Genomic DNA, 22454 nt, shown 5'->3' on the forward strand with positions numbered 1-22454 from the left:
TTTGGGTCAGGGAGGCCACTCTAAAGCTTTTCTTTATATAAACTACCATTAGTTAGAGCAGGGGCCTGCGCGTGCATCAGCGCCCTTAGCTGCTATCAGGGACCAGAGATCTATAGCAGATGGATTTCCCATGGGATGAAGCAAGCAGCTATGGAGAAAGGTATTTAATAATCTAAAAAGACATACCATTGTAACTGGTGATTCCATTTGAAGAAGAGTGGAAGGATTTTAGCTAAGGAGACGGCACATGGTTTGTTTATATATTGAATCAAAATAGATGTTATGGAAAGAACAAGCAAGATTATTAAATAATCTAAGGTCTCCACTGGTTGTGTTGCACATAAGACCAATGACCACATCGCATGGAGCTATATGGATTTTGAAGTGGACTCCAGTGAAGTAGAAACTCCAAGTGTTTATTTTGGAGAACCTGCTGGTCCCAAAAGCACAAAAATCAAAGACCAGACAAACGTCTTGAGGTGAACCTTTTTGCTTTTGGTCAGGAATGATGTAGGAAAGACAGAAAAACATATTTGCACCGCATGAGGATGATGCATTATTTTTCAGATAATTAGTAATCAGTAACTATGAATAAGTATCACTTAACGACTTCTGCTGTAAGCTTGACAACTCTCACCATCATCCAGCTTTCCCTGGAACATTCCTACACTAAAAGCAGCTTTCTAGATGCCATAGTCCACATCTGGCATGGCACCAGGGCAACCACCTTATACAAAAAATTCACAGGCCATCATACTTAAGACCACAAGACTAGCAATCATTCCAAGGATGCTAAAAAAGCTGTATTCTACAGTCAGGTCCTCAGAGTGTATTCTGAGGAGAACACTCATAATGCCCACCTGGCCAGCCTAAAATATGTCTTTGTACAACAATGACACCTTGGAACCAATTAAAAGGATCATCAGACTGCATAGGCTGCAGTTGCCTATATGCAACATAGATGAGACCCTGAAATATTCCCAACCCTCCACTCCTGGCCTTCAAACAACCCCTTAATCTTCTCCTACTCATTATCCAGACTCACCACTGCTCACCAGACATCAAATGAGGTAGAACCTTGCTTTAGCATTAGTTGCTTAACTTGGCAACACATCTCTATTGCTTTATAATCAACATTTCCCACAACAGACCCATCAAAATCTATGGATTGTACGCATGCCTTTCCAAAAATGCAGGGTGAATTGATTTAATTCAAGTTGATTTAAATCAGCAAGCCAAAAGCACGATTTTAAATAATCATTTAAATCAACTTTCCCATTGTGTGTGTGCGCACGCACAATTTTGTTTTTAAGGAAAGATACCTTTTCATTGGTTAATAGAACAAAACATACTGTTTTACAACTAAATATAGTAGGGGTGCACTGATTAAAGAATTTTTGGGCCAGTGCCAATAGCCAATTTATTGACCTGCGGTGTTGGCAGATATCGATTTGATTGCCAATATGCAGCTTGGCAGCTTGGAGAGCAGCATCTGGCTGATAAGTCTGTGCAGAGGAAAGGGACATGGGGGAGGCAAATCAAGGCCCCCATGGTGAGGGAGGGAGTGGGGCTAGGGCAGGGGCAGGCAATGTACAGCCATGGTGGGGCAAGGCATGGGGCAGAGCCATGGGTGGCTTGTGTAGGGGGGATGGGGCTCCTGCTGCTGCACGTGCTCCTGGGGGAGGCATGGGGGGCATGTGCCCCTTGGATCTGTTTGCAGGGTGAGGGTGGGCTGCCTGCTGGGGGCTGCACCAGTCTCTTCCTGCTTATAGGTAGGGGGCTGGGCAGGCAGTGGCACTGGGAGATATGGCGGGGGGGGGCTACAGCCACCCTAAAATTCACTGTAGCCCCCTCCCAGTGTTGCTGCCATCTACCCCAAGCGCAGCCCCAGCCCAGCCCCCCCGCTGGGAAGAGGCCAGTGCAGTCCCCGCCCTGAGTGCATAGTGGGCGGTCCACCCTCGTCATGTGCACAGACCTGGGGGGCCCATGCACCCTATGCCTCCCCCAGGGGTGTGCTCAGCAGCTGGGAGCCGTCCTCCCCCTTAAGTGTGCACCTTGGATGAGCTGCCTCTGGCTCCACCCTGCCCCAGCTGGGCCCCTGCCCCACTCCCTCCCTCACCATGGGGGCCTTGATCTGCCTTGCCTGTGCCGCCTCCACAGACTTGCTGGTCTCCAAGGTGCCAGGGTGCATTACTGGCTGTATGCACGTGGCATTTTACAGCAACGTTTATTGGCCACCTCAGCCAAAAAAGGCTGATTGCCGATAATGTAAATTTTCCTTTCATTAGTGCCAATACGATGCATCAGTGCACCTCTAAAATACAGTTTTTACACTAGATTTGGTCTATATATTTATTTTATAGGCACAGAAACTAGAATATGTATGTATAACTATGTAGCGTAATATTTGGATTGTTAGAAATTGTACGTTTTGGTACGCTATATTATGAAATATATCTTTCTTATTCATTTAATGACTTCTTGCTCCTATTTGTATTAAGCTGCAACTTGAATTTAATTTAAATACACAAAACCAACACTTCAAATTTATTAAACAAAACCTTAATGTTTTGGATACAGAAACAACTCTCAAATCTCATCCTCCACCCCCTTTTTATTTGTAGACTAGAAGAGAAAAACAAGCTTTCCCACTTGTTCCGCTCCCAATGGATTTCTCCGCTTTGGGTGAACTAGTCCAAATGAAGAAAATATTTTTTCTGCACCTGCAGAAGAGGCTCCTGCTAGTAAAAGCTAGTGTTGCACTTCAATCAACTCTGGTTCCAAGTGCTTGGCTAGTGACTTCAACCAGTTCAGTGGTGTGACTTTCTTTAAAACATTCTGAGCCAGTATGTGCTGCTTGAATGGTTTGCTTCTAGGCCTGAAATTTATTATGGTTGGCATGATTGGTGGGTGATTAGTAGATGCCCGTGTTATAGCAGCATTTTCCTTTTGGGCAGTTAGGCGTCTACCCTTGTACTTTGTGTAAGGAATATTGACAAGAAAATGAGGTGGAGTAGATGTTCGATTCATCTGTTTATTTACTGCCTGCATTTTAACTTTGGACATTTCTTGCTTTAATATTTCTTAAAGTTCTTTCCAAATTTCACCAGCCTCTGCAATATAGCAGACGTCTTTTTGTAGTGTGTACACCAGTTTGTTTTTGGTGTATTCAGCATCTCTTCTTCATTTCCCTTTAGTCTAATGTTGACTACACTAGCTTTGATACTTGCATCAATTTTATCACAATTTTCTTCACAGATGATGATCAGAACAGGGCACTTCTTAATAATAGCTCAAAGCAGTCAACCACTGAATTTGATTGTACATCTTGGGGGAGAACTAGTTTGGATGCTCCAGCTCTCTTTAGTGAAGCTGAAGCAAAGTGGCTGTTACAGAATATTTTGCAGTTTCAACAATGTTTTCCTTTATTACCGGTTTACTTATCTTGGACTAAACGAGCACTGCACCCATGTTATAAGGTTTTCAGGTTTACTTCATTATCTTCTTCTAAGTTTCTTCTTATCTTTGCTACATTTGCAGCATTAGCTGTAAAAAAGGCTTTGCACATGATGCTTGAATTTCTGCTCAGCGTATTATACTTTTAGAGCTGCTTCTTTTAAATCTTCTTCAGCATGGGCATTTCCAATGTAATATTTGTTTCTGTGAAATAAGCCATCCTGTTGAAGCCTTTGTGATGACTTTGCTGATCCTTTGCATCCAGTAGTATAGACCCTGCATCCCTTGCACAGGCCCTTAATACATGAAATACTTTGCCATATTTTTGAAGTGAAACCTCAAAAGTTAGATGCTTTCCCCCTCCTGTTTATGTAAAAGAAAATCATTCTCCACTTCAGAGTTTTAGCAGAGGCTTATTGACTCGACATGCTATTTTATTTAAATTATTTTAATAGGTTATACGTTAGCCTATATTGTATTAAACTCAAATCCCATTTTAAGCTGGGTTATTTTTAAAAAGGAAAACTTTTAAAAATATTTACAAATCCAATTATATTTTGGATTCTAAAAAAACCGATATTTATCCACCCTGCCAAAATGCAATACAGCTGGTCCAGTGCACCCAGATACCCTCATGGTAGCTACATGGGCAAAATGAAATAGCAACTACACACCAGCATGAACTCTTACAGAAAAAAAAAATGTAAAGGACCGACACACAGCTGGAGTGTTTTTTGCAGAACAGCTACTCCCTTTCCGACCTCGCTATCTTTATGCTCAAGGGAAATCTATCAAATGCCTTTAAAATGCAAACTTTGGAACAAAAAATTCATTTGCTACCCTGGGAATTTTCCCCTGGGATCTGCTTTCCTCCTCAGGCCTGAAGAAGAATGCTTTGCATTCGAAAGCTTGTCTAATTTTATTCAAGCTATACACTATAGTCTAATAAAAGATATCACCCAAAAACCTTTACTTCAAGTATTTTTAAGTCAGCTAGGCCAGGTGACTTGCACCCAAAAGTTGAGTTGGGTGAAGTGAGCTTTGAGCCATAGATATTAATGTTTAATAAGTCCTAGAATACCAAGGAAAACTCCAGGTGGCTGCAACTTGGTACTATACAATATGTTCGTTTAAAAAAAAATCAAAAGCATTCTACATTATCTGTAGAGCACGTGTCAATTAAGAACAGGCTTACAGGTAGACAACTACTCAAAAAAAACAAACTGCCTGCAAAAATAATGGATGACTGAAAGATTGGAAAGAACATTAAATAATGATATGGGAACTGTCACACATCTGGCTTAGTAAGGTGAGACTGTTGAAATAAAGTGCTTTAGTATATTTTGATGCAATGTTATACATCTAAAAACAAGAAATGCAGGTCATATTTTCTGAATAAGGGATTATCCCAGAAAACAAGAACTACTCTTCAGAAGATACAGGTCAAGCAAATCAATGTGACCTCTGAATGCAGTGCTGTGGCAAAAGGGATAACGTGCATTCTTGAATGATTAGAAAAGGAAACGGAGGTGATTTTACTTCTTTATATTGCATTAATGGGACTGCTAGTGTAGAAAAGAGACACGGGATTTGGGGATTGAAGATGATTTGGAGGCACTCCGACTGTAGTGTGTGCATACATATATGGAGAGGAAGTATTGGGTACTAAAAGGGTCTTGGAAAGAAAGGCATAACAAGAACCAGCACCTGAAAGATGAAGCCAGACAAAATTCAAATCAGAAATACATCACACGTTTTTAACTGGGCTGATCACTGAGGCTAGTTACTAAGGGCAATGGTGAGATTCTCCACCTTTTGTTATGTTCTTATCAAAACTGTATGCTTTGCTGGAACACATGCATTAGGATCATAGGAAAGTAGGGCTGGAAGGGACATCACAAGGTCATCCTGCTCAAGGAAGGATCATCCCTGACTAAACCATTCCAGCCAAGTGTCTGTCTAACCCACTGTTGAAAACTTCCGTAGTTGGAGATTCCACAACTTCTGTAGGCAGCCCACTCCAATGCTTGACTATTCTGAGTCAGAAAAAATAACTAAAATGCACCAATGTGCAAATGATGCTCTAATCAGGCACAAGTTATTGGACTCCACAAACTGGTGACTACATGAAATTTACTGGGTTTTTATTAGAGTAGTGCGAAGCTTTGGTTGCTCATTCAATTCAGAGGACATTTGGCCTGATTCGGCAGCTGAACTTCCAAATCCAGATTGAATAAGGAGAGACCTGTTAATCTCTCCAAATCGAATCGGAAGCCTCGGATGTGATTTGGAGAGATTCGACAATTCGGCCATAGAAACAGATTTTTATATATTTTTTTTCTACATACCTCAAGGTACCAGGTGGCTCATGAACGCTGAGATGGTGGAGCAGATGGAGTGTCCCAAGGGAGAATGGGGCGCGGGGCAGGGGTGTCCCCCCAGCGTGCTCAGTGGCAGCTCCAGAAGTGGACTGGAAGTACTTCCAATCCACTTCCGGGTCTGCCGCCAAGCGCACAGGGAGGCCCCCTCCCCCCTGCTCCTGTGGGATGCTCCATCCACGCCACCATCTTCGTGTTCACGAGCCTTGCCTGGTACCTCAAGGTATGTAGAAAAAACATATAAAGTGAATGTATGGCTGAATCACTGACTTTTTCCAAAAAGGAATCAAATCTTCAGATTTGAATTCAGCTGAATTGAGTCAGGACAGAGATCCTAATCGGTGAATCAAATCACTGTCCCCTGAAATTGGGCCGAATCCGAAGTGAATATGGCCTGCTTTGTTCACTCCTAGTTTTTATGGGTCTGTGCTTTTTCTGAACGTCTGGTGTAAGTGATAGTCATGCCTTTTGGCATCTGTCCTTCCCATGAAGATCTGAAAACCATTTTTTTGGACAAGTATGCAGAGAAATTATTACCTTCCCATAGATGAAACCAAATATTTAGTTTTGCTGCCTTGCAAGCTAGGAAACAAGTCCAAAGATGGTTGGACTGAATCCTGTAGAGGGATTGTAAAGCAGATCTGTTTTTGTAAGGGTGGTAGATGATAGTGTCTGGAAAGGTCTTCCTTCTCTTTAATTAAGCATGATTAAATAATATGGGTCCTTTCTGAAAAAGCAAATATAACTTTATTAGAATGTGTCTTAATTTGCTGTGTCGTACGTTGTGTATTAAAAATGCAACAAAATACCCCAAAATAGTCCAGAGATGTTGTTTCTTTACTCTTTAGAATGAACGTGCATATTCAGACACAAAATCCATTAACATAATTTTTTTTCCCCTCCATCTTTGAGAAGAGAGCTGAGTTAGGCCAAAAAGAAGAAAACCAAGTTAGCAGCTTAGTTAAAAATGTGTACTTTTATTTTTCCTGTTTTGTATTCTTCATGGTAGCAGAGAAGTAAAACTTCTGTTGAAATTTGTCAGTTCAGGTCACAGGCATTTCCTTCACTGTTTAGGAAACTTGCTCAGCTTTGATAACAGTTCTTAAAATTTGATGTTCTTTATTAAATGTTCTTGGAGCGTTGTGTGTAGTTATATTATATGGGTGCCGATACTTTGTATTTATGAAATTATATTGTCCATAATTTAACATGGGTTTACTTGTATTTCTCTAGATGGTTTCTAGATTCTTGATTTTAAAAAAATAGTTACATTTTATTGACATCTTGTAAAATATCTACTGCAGTTCTGTTAATCAAATTGAACGTGGGTTTGTACATGCCAGGTTTCCAGTACTGATTTCTTTATTTAAAGGTTCTGTTAGACAGAAAACAGTTGGAAGAGAAACTGGTGTATACAGAGACTCTGGGCTTTGAGTTCAGTGGAAATATGCCAGTTTACACCAACAAGAATCAAGCCCAGCATCAAAGATTTTAACATTTCTTGTTGCCATATTGTAATTATCAATATAAATATGTCAACCTGAGTCAAGACATCGTTTTATTAAATTAGATTGCTGAGATAACCCTGTGGTTTCTTAGTACCAAATTTCATTTCCAGCCATCAATTTTTTAGTTCAGTGATCCAAGAGTACAGTGTCTGTGCCCTGAAAATCCTTGGTGATTAGGTCTCTATCTCAAGCCATTAATCATATATATGTTCAGGTCTCTGGCTCTGAGGTAAACAGGTACTTCTAGTAAGCAACTTGAGATTTTTGCTTGGTCCCCTTTTGGGGTGAGGATTTTCAAAGGAGCTTAAGGGGCTAAGGCATCTCTGACTCTCTTTGAATTTCATTTTGAGTCCTTTAAACTTTTGTAATTCTTAGTCTTTTATCTTTAAGTCAAACAACTGGTGTTAGTCATTTTGCTTCCTAATCTGTGTTCATTATCTTTTTTTAGTCCTTTCAAGAACACGTAGAGTTTCTAGCCATAAGAACTGGAGTTAGGTTGTGCAGTACAATCCAAAACTAAAAGTAAAGTAATTAACCTGGAATAGTTCTGGAAAGCTATCCACAATTTTAAAACTGGCAGTCATCACATTGCAAAATTATGTAGGCTCATAGCTAGTTTTCTGGTTGTTTACTAGAAAAGTCAACATTCAAAATGTCTTCCCAGAATCCATACAGAAGTGTTCTGGACCAGAGAAGTGTGTTGTTAGATGTTGTTGCCCTAAGAAAAGATCACCTTCATTTCCATCCCCTTCTTCCACTTCTATGGTTAAACCCTGTTGTGATTCAATATTTATACCATTGTGGTATAAGTACGGAAGGCTAATAGAAACTGGTTTCATAATTGTATCCAGTTGCTGTACCAGATTGACACCACCCGTTTGGCCTCAAAATTCAAGTTATGACCTTAGGCTTCTACCTCCAGGTCTTGTATGTACTTGTGAATATATGGTGCCTTTATACATGCTCGGGGTGGGGAGGGGCAGAGTGCTTTAATTTACTTAGAGCAGCTCCAAAACCTACTCTAATTAAAATGCATGCAGAGTAGCATGTATTCAGCATCCCATGCTTCAAAATTGAGGTGGGGGTGCTTTATCCAAAGCTCGTTTGATGACCTTTAGTTAAAGTGCCCCTGTTGCCATTTTGAAGAGTGGGTGTCACAACCTCAGTAAGTACCATGAGTACTTCTCTGCTCCCTGGGATAGGCCCCCTAACTCACCTGGCATGACTTGATGGAATTTTAACTGAAAAGGAGGGGTTCAGTGGTATTATAAGCCAGAGACCAGTACTCACTGTTTTGTTGCAGTTGGTCCTGGGGCTGCACCTTCCCTACTCCCTGTCCACTTGTCAACCGTTGGACTTTGTTGTGCCACTGTGCCAGCCTGTGGTCCCGGCTTCTCTTCTCCAGCCAAGGGACCCCAGCCTCTTCGGCCTCTGTTCACAGTGCAGGCTTGTGGCTCTTCACTCTGGGTCCTTGATTTTGCTTAGCCCCAGTGCAGGGTTTGTGCCTGCGGTGCCCTCCAGAGGCTCGGGGTTGAATAAATCCTACCTGTGCCCTGGGGTTGGTGATTGACCCGAAGCTTGCTCTTGTGGAGCCTGGGCTCAATGAGCTTTGTCTGGCTCCCTGACACTGCCCTCGCCTACTCTCTGCAGGGTCATTTGTAATTACTGCTTGGACGGGTCACACCCTGGCCAGCTCGGTTTCTCACCTCCTGCCTCTCTCTACCCTGCCAGCTTCTGCCGGCATGTTTGAATCTCCTGCAGCAGTGGCTGATGTCATCAGCTGGCTGCCACCAAACTTGATTGATAGCTGCTTGAAAAGCTGGTGCAGCGCCAGCTCACGCGACCCACCTGCCAGCACCGCCTGCTTCTCTAAGTTTTCTGCGGGGCTGAGGTCCCCAGATCTATCTCACGGAGCGTTGGGGTTTGTCTTTGGGGAGCGGCTCATGCCGCCACAGTGAGGACACTGAATATATGTGACACGGAGGCTGCTGGAGTGTGCTAATTAGCTAATTAATTGAGTCTGCTCCAATGTGTGCTACTTAGCCCATGTCCGGCATGTGTATAGGTATCCATAATATTCAATGAAGAAATGAATTCCCAGGGATCACAAGTTAAATGATCACTTTGCAGACTGGTATTAGATAGCTCCAGAAGTGGCTTCCAATGGCTTCTGGTCCAGAACAGATAGATGTTGAAATCTTTAGTGTTTAGAGTAGTTGGTGTTACAGCTTTTGCTAGGACAGAATGCAGCTGGTTCTTTGATAATGAATGTTGTGCAAGTGCTAATAAATATAAGAAAATTTTATTGGTATAACAGACCATAGATCTTCCATGTCGTGCTTCTGCAGTGTCAGTCGCCCACATAGAACCCTGAACAATTTTGAAACACCAGAATCCGGATTTCTCCTTATTATGGGTCCCTGCAGACCATGATTATGGGGTGATCACTGAGGAGTGGTTTGTTGATAATATCACTACTATACTGTATGGTAAATATCTTAAATAGTGCAGAAATGATGTGAGGTATAAACCATTCCTGTAGAACAGGGAAATAAAATTTAAATAGCATTTAAAAACTGGATTATTTCTTATTTTTTCCCTTTAGTGTACAGACATAATACAACTTGACAAATTTTTCAATAGATTTGAAACGTCACGAAAGCTTGATGCTGGTGAATTAGTGAATAACTGCTGGGTTGTGTAAGTTCAAGGGAGAAATAGAAATGTGAATGGTCAGCCTTTAGATTATAGGCTAACTAGTGGAAAAAGATGGAGACTACTTGGGTCCCTGGCAGACATTACAACAGGTTACCTGGCAACAAGTTCAAGCAATTAATGGCTTGATTAAAAAGGGAATAAGTCACAGTTATTTCACAAAATGTGTAACAACGTTGTGGCTTGTTTCCATTGTACTTTAAATTGAACACGTGGCCTTTCCTTTCAGCGCTCTGGTGTGCTCCTGAGACTGGGAGCACCAGTCACCTGATTGGTGCTCCCAGCCCTAGGAGTGCACTGGAGCCCTTCAAATCCTGCCAGGGACTCTGATCTTCTCCTGCAGCTTGGAGGACCAGTCAGCTGACTGATGTTCCAAGCCACGGGAGCACAGTTCATGCAGAGGGAGCCTGGGATCATGAAGGACCCTGGTTCCCCCATATCAGCAGCAGGGTGTCATTGAGATCTGATCCCATGACTGTGCCTTCTACCCCGCATATGCGGCCTGGCAGGAAGCATGATTGTTGGGATAGCGCAGTGATGCCAAACCTTTTTGCCCTATGGGCCAGATGGACTGTGCTCCATTTGTCTGCAGACCTGATATGGCTGATGGGTGTAATTGGGCACACGGGGCAGCGAGGCAGGGCTGTTTGGCCAAATTGTGGGTGAGGGGGCATGGCCCAGCCCTGAAGGGTTTGGGGATTTGGCAACGGGAGAGGGGCAGTATTACTTCCTGCTGCTCCCTCGCCACCACATTTCCTGCCCCATGGGGAACCCTGTGGGTTGGATACTATGCTTTTGTGAGCTGCATTTGGCTCATGGGCCGGAGGTTGAGGCAGCCCTAGGATACCAGATAAGATCCCATCAAGCCTTTAACTGACTGTCTGTCTGGAGTTTTGCTGTAAAGAATGTAGAGTCCCAAAGCCAGAGAACACTTGTCAGTCTGTCTCAAGAGAAGCTAATGTAACTTTGGGATTAAAGCTGACATATACCACATACAGGGCCCTGCTCCAGTGGTGTTAACACTGGGATGAGGACCTAGAAGCCCAGAGGTCGAGAGTTTGAAGTCATAGAAGAAGTGGTTGCAGCATGGCTATGTCAGATTCCATTGCATCTGCAAATTCTGCTAACTACCTTGTCACAAGGACTTGAAAAAGGAAAGGACCACATAGGGGAAAATCATTTGCATCTCTTGTCACAATTTTCAAGTGTGTTTTTCATGTTCTGGTATTATTTTCTGCATCTTCCCTCCAACCAATATCATTGAATAGAATCTTGAAAATTTACACTTGTGGGTCATTTGCTTATGAAGTACTAAATGTTAGGAATAAGGGTCTCATTAAAAATGGCCAAATTAAAACAAGGATAAGTATCACAATCTGTTTAATTTCTTTGACAAAAATTTCAGTTTCCATTATGTGTGATGCTTACCAGTATGCCAAAAAACGTTTTTTTACTATATATCTAAAGAAACAGAAATTGTAGAGGTAAGGTGATATTGATGTCTCTTCCATATTTTTTCTGTGAAGTTAAGACCTATATATTTTGTGTATGAATTAACGGCTTATGAATCAAAAATATATTATAACAGCTTTGTTTTATTTCTGTCCCTTGCCTTCTAAATTGGTCTAAAAAAGTATTGAATTTTCACCCTTCCCTTTGTTCTTGCTCTTTTGCCCAGATCAGAGCCTAGATGCCAGGGTGATGGGCATGTTGGAAGTGCCCACAATGTTTTTCTTTGGCAGTATTTAAGGGACACTATTAATTTAAAATCTACTCATTTATAAATGCATTCAAGAAGGTTTGAGTATCCCAAATTCCTATGCTGGATTTTCTTGCTAAAAATTGTTTCCTGATTTTTATAAATTGGTTTCTCACTTGTTTTGTGGAAGTCTCATACAAATCACAGGGGAAACAGTGAAACTGACTGACTGAATGTGAATGACATCAAATTCACATCTAGTCCAACTAGAAAAAGTAATCCCTTTTGGGTATAGTAAGCTGAGCTGTTAAAGAGAACAATAATATGTGTAACTTTTTAAGTTCACATTGCCCATTAGACATCTAGTTTAGACAGTAGGGTGCAATGATTTCTTGGAAGAGCCTATCAATTGTTGAATTGTGGATGCATTTATGGAGGCTACAAAGTTTGCTTAACCATAATAATCTTTCCTCTGCCAGGTCAATTTTAAAATAAACATAGGAAAACCAGCATTTTATTTTTAAATGGTTTACTGTGGATGATAAAACATGAGGGGTGGTTTACAGTTAAATGAGTCGTCATTTATTTAATGTTGAAGAATATTTTATGTTCATTTACAAGTTGTATTATTTTTTCCTACTGTCTCTATTTGTTAGAATAGGTTAAGGGAATTTTATCTGCCTTTTTAATTCAAGCGATTTAGATAAATCTTTATCAAAGTCTAGTTAGGCATAATAAATAAAAACACGTTTGCCTTTATCTTAGCAAAGTTGGCTTCATGCAACTCCAGGGAGTTAGTTAATGAAGTTCCGCTGGAGATGCATACGACTCGTATTGTACTAAAATATGTAAAGTGCAGTGTCCCTTTAGAGCAGTATTCAACTTCAGAGAGGGCAAGGGAAAACATTTTGCACTCTTGTGTCTCAACAGGAGTTGATGGTATGATTGCCTCATTCACCACCAGGCAGGGACAGAGGTGGTACTAGGTCTTCCAGAAAAGGCGGGGGTTAATTTTTAGGGCTGTGCTAAGTTTCAGTCACTGATTCGATTCAGAGGAGATTCGGCCTGATTTGGTGGCCGAATGTCCGAATCAGATCGGGAGACCCACTAATCTCTCCAAATCAGATCGGAAGCCTTCAATTGGATTTGGAGAGATTCGACCATAGACACAGCTTTATATGTTTTCTCTACATACCTCAAGGTACCAGGTGGGGCAGATGGAGTGTCCCTGGTTCACTCCTGCTGTGGAGTGTGCGGGGGACCCTGCCCCTTGGCTCGGCAACTGGTGCCTCCTGTGTCTGGGGGGAGACCTGGGGTCCCCCCACAGCCAATTGGAAGTATTTCCAGGTCCGCCGCCGAGCATGCAGGGGGCCCCCTGCATTCCTGTAGGATGTTCCATCCACCCCACCATCTCAGCATTCACAAGCTACACCTGGTACCTTGAGGTACGTAGAAAATACATATAAAGCTATGTCTATGGCCAAATTGCTGATTCTCCAAATCAAATCGAATCGTCAAATTTGGGTGAATCGAATTGGGACAGTGATCCGAATCAATGAATTGAATCACTGTTCCCCGAATTGGGCTGAATCCAATTCGAATATGGCCCACTTTGCACACGCCAATAATTTTTACAGATGTGGCTCTTCCCTGGCTGTTTTTTTTCTTGGCTTGTTGCACTTTTTGAGCTGCAGAATCTGGCAGTCGGTCCTCTTGAAGGTTGTATGTCTGCACCCTGTTCATAGTGGTCATTTCGTGAGTAGGTGAACTCATAATGTTGTTTGACCCTTAGTTTGTTGGGTGGCTTCTGACTATTTTGATAGGAAGGAGCAATGAAATGCTGATTTCCAATAGCCTATTGAGGTTGCAGTTTTTAAAACAAAGCATTTATTTGTCATTCACAGCTTGTAGCCGTATTTGACGAACAAGATCCACATCATGGAGGCGATGGCACCAGTGCCAGCTCAACTGGCACTCAAAGTCCAGAGATTTTTGGCAGTGAACTTGGCTCCAACACCACTTCAGCCTTTCAGCCTTATCAAGCAACAAGTGAAATTGAGGTCACACCTTCAGTGCTTCGTGCAAGTAAGTGAAAGCTCAGTGGTTCTGCACATTTAATCTTAATTTAGAAGGATGCCAACTTCTGTTACTCAGTTATACTACTGAGAATATGATTCATTATCTGTCCTTATTGAAAGATGATTACAGTTTTAAAAAAAAATAAAAAGCCAGATAACTGTTTGTTGCATGCAAGTAAATAAACCTCTCCATTATAATAAATTGGTTATATGCTCCTTTTAAACAGCAATAAGTCTTTCTGTCTCTGTCCAGTTATAAATTGCCAAACAAAGAAATTATGGAAACACTTCCAAATGAAGTTGTTGTGTGTAGCTTTGTTTGCCAGTTGATATATAAAATGAAGAAGAAAAAGGTAAAATGAAACTATAAGCAGTGGTTGCTGTAGTCTTCCCTTCCCTTTCCCCATCCCACAAGTAAGCTGGTGGCTTACTTACCACTTTTCAGTTAAAACAGCTGGTGATGCATACAGTAACAGAATGATCTTTTTATAATCAGTAGACAGGTTATTTCTCAAAATTTAGGAATTCAGTGGTTAATATTACTTTTAGCTTTTTAGTCATCCAATAACATTCTTAGCAGTCTGCATAATATTATCAAATTTTATTGGCTGATGATGTCAAGAAACATATCCAGATGTTATCATCAATCACTATAAGTTTCTAAAGTGTTTTTAGTAAGGTTCTCTGTATGGATTTACCTGTGTAAATTATAAGGAGCTGTTGACAGTCAGCCACACTGTCATTTTTTTTAATGTAGCTCTTCTAAAATAAATTTATGCTTTATTGAAAAACCCAGAATAGGTTTGCAACAACTGCATGGAGCTTCTGAGGCAGGCAAAAACTCATGGTTTTTGGTTTTTGTTTGTTTGTTTTGTTTTTTTCCTTAGGCTGGTGTGTTAACTCACAAACCTGTTGAAAAGTACTCAGTGATGATAGAGTGCTTGAAGAATCTATGATAAGAGGTGCTTTAAAAGTGCAAAATAAAATTTATTTAGGGCTGTCATTAGGTGTGTATCTATAAAGATAAAAAAAAAAACAAAAAACCTGACAGTACTGGTAGCCGATTATTAAGCAACCATATTGGCTGATGCTGATCTGGTAACTGATTTACTCTGGTTAAACCGGCATGGCAGGGAGTGAGGTGTGGAGCCACAGGTGGCTTGTCCAGGGGTGGGAGGGGTGACTCCCTGCCATTGTGTGTACCCCCCAAGGGAGGCATCAGGAGTATGTGCCAACTCTTACCAGATTTGTGCACAGGGCAGATGTGGACTGTGAGCTCTCTCAGGGCTCTCTGCTGTGCTGCCCTTTCCCTTGGGAACCCTGAACTGGCTGCATGCCCCCTGCCTGCCTGGCAGCAGTGGGGATGGAAAGTTGTACCCCCTGCTGCCAGAGGCAGGGGGCGTGAAGCTGGCACGGGGCTTCCAGGGCAAATTCAGCAAGGCAGAGAGCCCTGAGCTCACAGTGAGCAGCCTGCATCCTCCCCATGCACAAATCTGGGGGGGGGCACATGCCCCCTTCATGCCCCCTGTCCTCCTCCCCACCCTGGCCCTGGGTTCTGTGCACCACCCTGGCTGGACAGTGCCCCCAGCCCCTACCTCACCATGGGAGGCCTCAATCTGTCTCTCCTCCCACCCTTTCCCATCCATAGACTTACCTGCAGGGTGCTGCTCGCCATGCTGCCCAGCTGTATTCCTGGCCATGTGCATGTGTGTGGCTCTGCATGTGCATGTGGAGCCCCCTGTGACTCACTCCTGGCAGCCCCAAGCAGACCTGTCGCAGGCTGGAATGCTGCCTGCCTGCAAGGGAAAACCCTTCGTCCCCTGAGGGAACCCACGTGTCCAGGGCCCTGGCCAGAAGGCATAATTATTGGTAAACATTATTGTCACAGGGAAGGTACAGGGGACAGACCCCGAGGGGCCAAGGGGGAATCCTGGGACCCAGAACATAACAGGGAAGGTGAGGAAAGAGGGAAAGAAACGAAGACTCCCTTACCTGCAGCTGGCGCCATGGCAAGACCGGAAATGGCGGTGGGACCTGCGCGGCTGATTATCTGCATCTTGGTGAAACTGCGGCCAGCTGCAGGGAGGAGTGAGCAGAGCCGGCGCAAGAAAATAAAAGGCGGTTCAAGTGAAGAAGAGAGAGGAAGATCAGGAGCAGAGTCGCCAGGGGAGGTATCTCTGGAACCCCAATTAGGGGTGAGAAGGGTCAGGACGACCTTCCACGAGGGAGGAGGCTGCATCGGAGACTGCCAAAAGAACGGCGTCAGCATCAGCACGGCAGATGTCCCTCTTCCAGGTGAAGGAGTCGAGGGAGAGGATCCAAGGGTTCAGAATGTAGAAGCTGACAGCAGGGATGGTCCTGAAGAGAGGGTGACGGAAGTTGAGCCAGCGACCCAGGTGGGATCGGCACGGGCTTGGGAAGGCTCCAGGAGTAAACCCAGACGGGGAACGGAGAGTCTAAGCAGCGAGAGGGGATGCAGGAAACAAGCTTCTACCATCTAGAGCTGCTCGGTGAGCGACAGAGTGGGCAGAACTAGAGGGACCACTAATAGTCCAGTTTGGCATTCAGGCAGTGCTGACTGCCCGACATACGGGTACCCAGGACAAGGTTAGTTGGGGAATTCTCAGGGCTAGGGTAGCCCATTTTGTGTGAGGTCAGGAATTTTACTGGCAGGGTTTTCCTTTGGTTTCTTTCTGTTTTCCCACTTTTGGAGGGGTAGGAGGGCAGGCCACAGTGGGCCTTAGAGTCGGCTTAATCCGGGGGTGGGTTAGACCTTATACATCTGTACCTTAGTGCCCATTACATCAAGAGGTGAGGGTCAGAGGCCAAGAGACTTCAGCAACTCGTCGAGACTGGGTATCAGGGCAAGGTGTAGGGGAGGTTAGAGCCTCGCAGAAGACTGCTGTCCAGAGATTCCAGCCTCTGGATAAGCCCCAGTGGTCGGACCCCACCACTGAAGAAACAAACAAAGTCGTGGCAGGCGAGATTGGGGTGGAGGCTACCCCGGGGCAGGACATCTGTGCTATGCGACCACAGGGACGGAGCAACGAGCAGTCCTACACACCCAAAGCTGGGCGGCACGGGACCGGATGTTCGAAGCCCAATGGGTGCAGTTATCTACTACAGCGGCCAAAAAAGCCAATAGCTGATGCTGTAAATTTCCCTTTTATCGGTGTGGATCTGATAGGCAACTGACATATTGGTGCACATCCAACTGTTATGGACTGTGGATCTTGCAGTTCTCATGGGAAAGCATGCAAAAGTAGAGAAGTGGTATATTTTTGCCTAAAGATTTTAATATCAATCACAGAGGTTCTGCCTAATAGTTAGAATGTATTTTCTTTTTCTGTTAGCATCTAGATGCACTTCTTAAGAGTCCCAACCCATGGGCATAGAAACCAATTCAGTAATATTATCCTGTATTATACTTACCTATTTCAAGAGTTTCATTTAAATATACATTGAAAATAGAAATAATATCCCTATTGTATTTCCTTTTTAACTGGTGAAGTGAAGCATAGCATACAAATGGTATACTCAGTATTTCAAATAATTGCCTCCTTACTGTGTAAGTTCCATTCAGTGTAGAAAACCCATCCAGTTTTGTAGTAGATGCAGATCCTGATTATTACATGTTGACAAGGTCATATATCTATTAATTGGATTGGAGATGGGATACAAAATTGCTGTAATTATTGTAATTTTCTAGCTAATTGCAGGGTTGGCGGTGAATATTTTACTTCTAACAAATGAAAAACAGTATTCCGCCTAAAATTGTTTTATAGCATTTTAGACATTTTGTTTTACCTCTTTGGTGCTTTTTGCCCACAAGCTGGGCTATGTTCCCCAGTGGTTTGCTTGCAAAACTATAGCTGGGTGCCATTCTTTTCCTGTTCACCTGCACCGAAATGGCACATAGTGGTCTCTGTTCTGAGGCTGCATCTAACTGTATTAGGCTGGAGCTTAAGGGCCTGCTGAGATTTTCTTCTCTCTTTGTTCTGGTTGCCATGCTACTCCTTTTGTTTATTTGTAAATCATACCATCATTCCTCTCTCAGAAAGGAAAAGGTTAGGTAGATGAGGTCCAGCTGGAAAAGTAATATTCATCTGCATTCCCATTTTCCCCACATGCAAACATATAAGTATATACTATGCACTTGTGGAGATGGTTCAAATTGGATCTTCCCAACTAAATGTGAAAATAAGAATAATACCAATTCTGTGTTGTTCTGTACTATGCATAGCTTACAATGGTTACAGTTTGTATCTAGCACATTCTCTTTCTTTTTGTATTATCAAAGCCAAACTTCCTGTTGCTATATTTCATCAGCTGAGCTGGATTTTTTTTTTTGTAGCTGTATAGTACACAAGGTGTTTTTGTGTGTGTGTGCCTGCATGCTTCTCAGAAGAGGTTGGAGGCTTACTGCAGAAGATTGTTAAAGCAGACTGATGTTTATTTCCTGCTGAAATATAAACTGGAGGCGCAGGTGAAAATTGCCAAACCTAATGAGCAATTTGGCAGATAAGACAGGATGTCAGGCAATGACAGTTCAGCCGCGGGTGCACTGTCTGTGAACCAAGTTGTTTGTTTCACAGTACTGTATTTAAATACCATAAATAAAATCCCTTTACAACTGCATCAGATACTGTGAAGGAGTCCTGCTCTTTTAGTTTTCCTTTTCTTAAAAATCCATTATGTTTTCTTAAATAACCAACAGCCTGGCTAACGGAAGAATTGGTGTGAAAAATAATTGGAAACTAGCTTTTGTATAAATGAGGTATTAAAATACAGCAATAAAAAGTAAGTGATCACTTGGTACCACATAAAATATAACCTAGCATATCATCTTTTACATTGAACATGTGAGCATGCTGTTCCTTAAAGTCTAAAGAATTCTTTTCCATGCTGCACCTAAAATTTCTCACCTGTGGCATGGTGTAATGTTGTAGTAGTTCATGTGATGTCATAAGATGACTGCATTTGTCAGACTTTCCATTCTCTACTTTCATAGCTTCTTATGGCTACCACGTCAGTTTCCCAAAAATGAGGTATGCTTCTGTGTTTTCATAAAGTCTAAAGGCTGGCCGCTTGAACATAACACTTGTCTTATGCATCTGTAACACAGGAGCTGGCTGAAATCAATATTTTTGAGGGCTATCCCTGTGATATACAACTAGTTAAAAAAACAAAACAAAACACCCAGAGTAGTTATCTATAGTTTACTGTCAAAGCAGGAAGATATACAACAGTGATTCTCGACCTTTTTATATTCATGGCTGGCAAGGGCTGGATAGACATATGGCACCTCTCAGCAAATCCTAACTCCGTTTTCGTTCTTTTTTTGACTACTGAAAAATAATAGCAGTTTTTCTGTTGCAAAGAACTCAGAAAGACTGTAACTATGGATTCCTATTTGAAATATCTGGTTTTATCTTTTGAATCATGTTTGCATACTTAAGTGTGGCATCCCATGGCACCCTTGAAGGGATTTTGAAGCACCCCAGTGTGCCATAGAACCTTGGTTGAGAGTCACTGATATATACAGTAGGGTCTTGGAGAGACCCATCTCTGGCTAGAGTACTGTTCAGTATCTCCATTGATTCATAGTTTTGTAGTAGTTAGGGGTCAGAAGGGACCTGAATAGATCATCTAGTCTAACCCCCTGCCACTGGTTGGAGCAACGCTTAGATCACATGACCCCAGACAGGTGTTCATCCAACCTCTTTTTGAATTTACCCAAGGTAGGAGTGAGGACCACTTCCCTAGGAAGTTGGTTCCAGATCCTAGCTACCCTGACAGTGAAATAGTGTCTCCTAATTTCTAACCTGAACCTATTCTCCAGCAGCTTCTGGCCATTGTTCCTCATCACCCCAGGTGGAATGGGGGGAATAGGACCCTTCCTATTTGCTGCTGATCTCCCCTAATGAGTTTGTGGGCAGCTACCAAATCCCCCCTCAGCCTCCACTTGCTGAGGCTGAACAGGTTGAGGTCCTTCAGCCTCTCCTCATAGGGCCTGCCCTGTTGCCTTCCAACCAAGCGGGTGGCCCTCCTCTGAACCCTCTCCAGGCTGGCCACATTGTTCTTAAAGTGCGGTGCCCAGAACTGGACGCAGTACTCCAATTGAGGCCGGACCAATGTTGCATAGAGGTGGAGTATCACCTCTCTGTACTGGCTTGAGATGCATGTTTGGATGCATGACAAGGTGCGCTTGGCTTTGCTGGCTGTGGTCTGGCGTTGGCAGCTCATGTTTATCTTGGAGTCAATAATTACTCCAAGATTCCCTTCCGCCTCTGTGCTCATGAGGGGGGAGCTCCCCAGCTTGTTTGTATGCTGTGGATTCCTCCCCAAGTGCATTTATCTACATTGAAGCCCATCCTGTTACCATCCGCCTGCTTCTGTAGTCTAAGTCTAATTGCAGCCTCTCTTTCCCTTTGAGCGTGCCAACCTCTCCCCACATCTTGGTGTCATCGGCAAACTTGGACAACGTGTTTTCCACCCCCTTGTCCAAGTCGCTGATGAAGGTGTTGAACAGTGTAGGCCCCAGGACCGAGCCCTGGGGACCCCACTATTCGCATCCCGCCAGGCTGAGTATGACCTGTCCACCACCACTCTCTGGGTGTGCCCCATCAGCCAATTTTTGACCCATCCAACTGTGTAGGCATCAATGCCACAGTTGCTCAATTTATTAATGACAATGGGGTGAGAGACAATGTCAAAGGCCTTCTTAAAGTCCAGAAAGACTACATCCATGGTGACACCATCATCCAGGGATTTAGTTACCTGGCCATAAAAGGCCATCAGGTTGGTCTGGCAGGACCTGCCTTTGATGAACCCATGTTGATTTGCCCTGGGCATGGCCCCTCACAGATATGCTCCTTGATAATTTTTTCAAGGATTTTCCCCAAGACTGATGTGAAGCTTATGGGCCTATAGTTTCCTGGGTCCTCCTTTCTCCCTTTCTTATAGATGAGGACCACATTAGCTAGTTTCCAATCTTCGGGCGCCTGGCCCGTGGACCACGATCACTTGTACAGCTGGGCCAAGGGCACAGCAATGACCCCCGCCAGCTCTCTCAACACCTGTGGGTGGAGGGCATCAGGGCCCACACATTTGAAACCATCCAGCCCTTCCAGAAGATCCCTAACTACTTCTGCACAGACCCAAGGCCTGGCAGTGCTATCCTCAAGATTGCCTCTACCTGTGGTGGGAGAGCTGTCCTGTTCCCCATCCAAGAAAAGAGAGGCAAAGAACTTGTTAAAGATTTCGGCTTTCTCATCTGGCGTAGCCACAAGATTACCATTAGAGTCTAACAGGGGCCCTACATTACCTGGTACCTGCTGCTTACTCCCAATGTATTTGAAGAAGGACTTTTAGTTGTCCTTAATCCTGGTTGCTAGCCTGAGCTCCACCTCTGCCTTGGCCTTCCTAATAGCCCTCCTACACTCACAGGCCCTTGGTGATAGACTTGCATCATTTACTATAGAGATTATACTTAAATTTTATGATGGCAAGAACTTAGCAGGGTCTGCAAGGACTCCGGAGAACAGCGTTAGAATAAAAAATGATGTTTTTGAAATTGGATGAATACTCTGAAATCAATTAAGTGAAAGTCAGTATAGACAGTTGCAAAGTATTGAAATTGTGGAAGGAAAAAAATAAAAAACCAAATACAAATATTTGAATAAGTAGCTAGGCAGCAGTACTGTAGTAAATGATCTGGGTTTTATAGAGATGACAAACTGACTGTAAATCAGCAATGCAATCTTAGTGCCTAAAAGGGACGAATGCTTTCCTGGCATGCATTAATAGATGTTAGATAAGGGGGATAATTATTGCATTCTACTTAGCAGGGGTGAGACCTCCCCTGATGTACTGCATCAAATGTTGGACACTCTTCTTTAAAAAAATATGTAAACAAATTGGAAAGAGTTCAGAAAAGAGCAACTAAAATAAGATTAACAACATGTGACCTGAGTAAAAATTAAAAGGCCTAGTTTAGCGTAGGTAAGACTGAAGGAGGCATGGCAGTTGTTACTTACATATAATGCAGCATGGTCTGTCACTTCCAACCTGAAGCCCCCACCCCTCCAGGTGCCCCTTACTCCCCAGCCACAGCCCCTGTCCCCATCAAGCAATGCATGAACGCACTGGCTGCCACCTGCCAGCGGCAGCTGCTGTGGCTGGAGCGGAGTGTGGATCTTGACTCTTTTTTCCCCCCCACCCCCCATGGGCAGCACAGTTGGAGTGGAGCTCCCTGCCCTGCTACCCTCCCCACTGGGGGGCTCTGACCCAGTAGGCAGGACCCAGCACAGGAAAGCGGGGTGGCTCAGTGCCACTGCCAGGAGCCCCATGCTGGCCATGCTGTGGCACCCCTTACCCACCTGGCAGCAGTGGCAGCAGAAGCATGGGTGGGCAGGGGATACTTCACCATAGTGGTGCAGTCAGTATGGGGCTCCCAGCAGCAACACTGAGTCTCCCATTTCACACTCTGCTGTGGAGGCCCCAAAGGGCCTGGGCCCTGTGCACCAGCGTGGGTGGGCAGCACCCCCAGCTCCAGCTTTTCCCTACTTGGTTCCTCCCTCACCATGATGGGGACCTCAATTTGTGTCCCCCCCCCCCC

General features: G+C 43.5%; 1 protein-coding gene across 1 annotated transcript in view; it reads left to right on the forward strand.

Moving 5' to 3' along the window:
- PARD3 (par-3 family cell polarity regulator) overlaps positions 1-22454 on the forward strand; it is an 844345-nt gene that overhangs the window by 198449 nt on the left and 623442 nt on the right. The window contains exon 3 of the mRNA XM_019507949.1: positions 13661-13841. Within this exon, the coding sequence (XP_019363494.1) occupies positions 13661-13841 (181 nt within the window). The remainder of the gene's footprint in view (positions 1-13660; positions 13842-22454) is intronic.

Source organism: Gavialis gangeticus, unplaced genomic scaffold (assembly GCF_001723915.1).
Source record: "Gavialis gangeticus isolate Ggan-Ray unplaced genomic scaffold, GavGan_comp1, whole genome shotgun sequence".
Classification (NCBI taxonomy): Eukaryota; Metazoa; Chordata; order Crocodylia; family Gavialidae; genus Gavialis; species Gavialis gangeticus.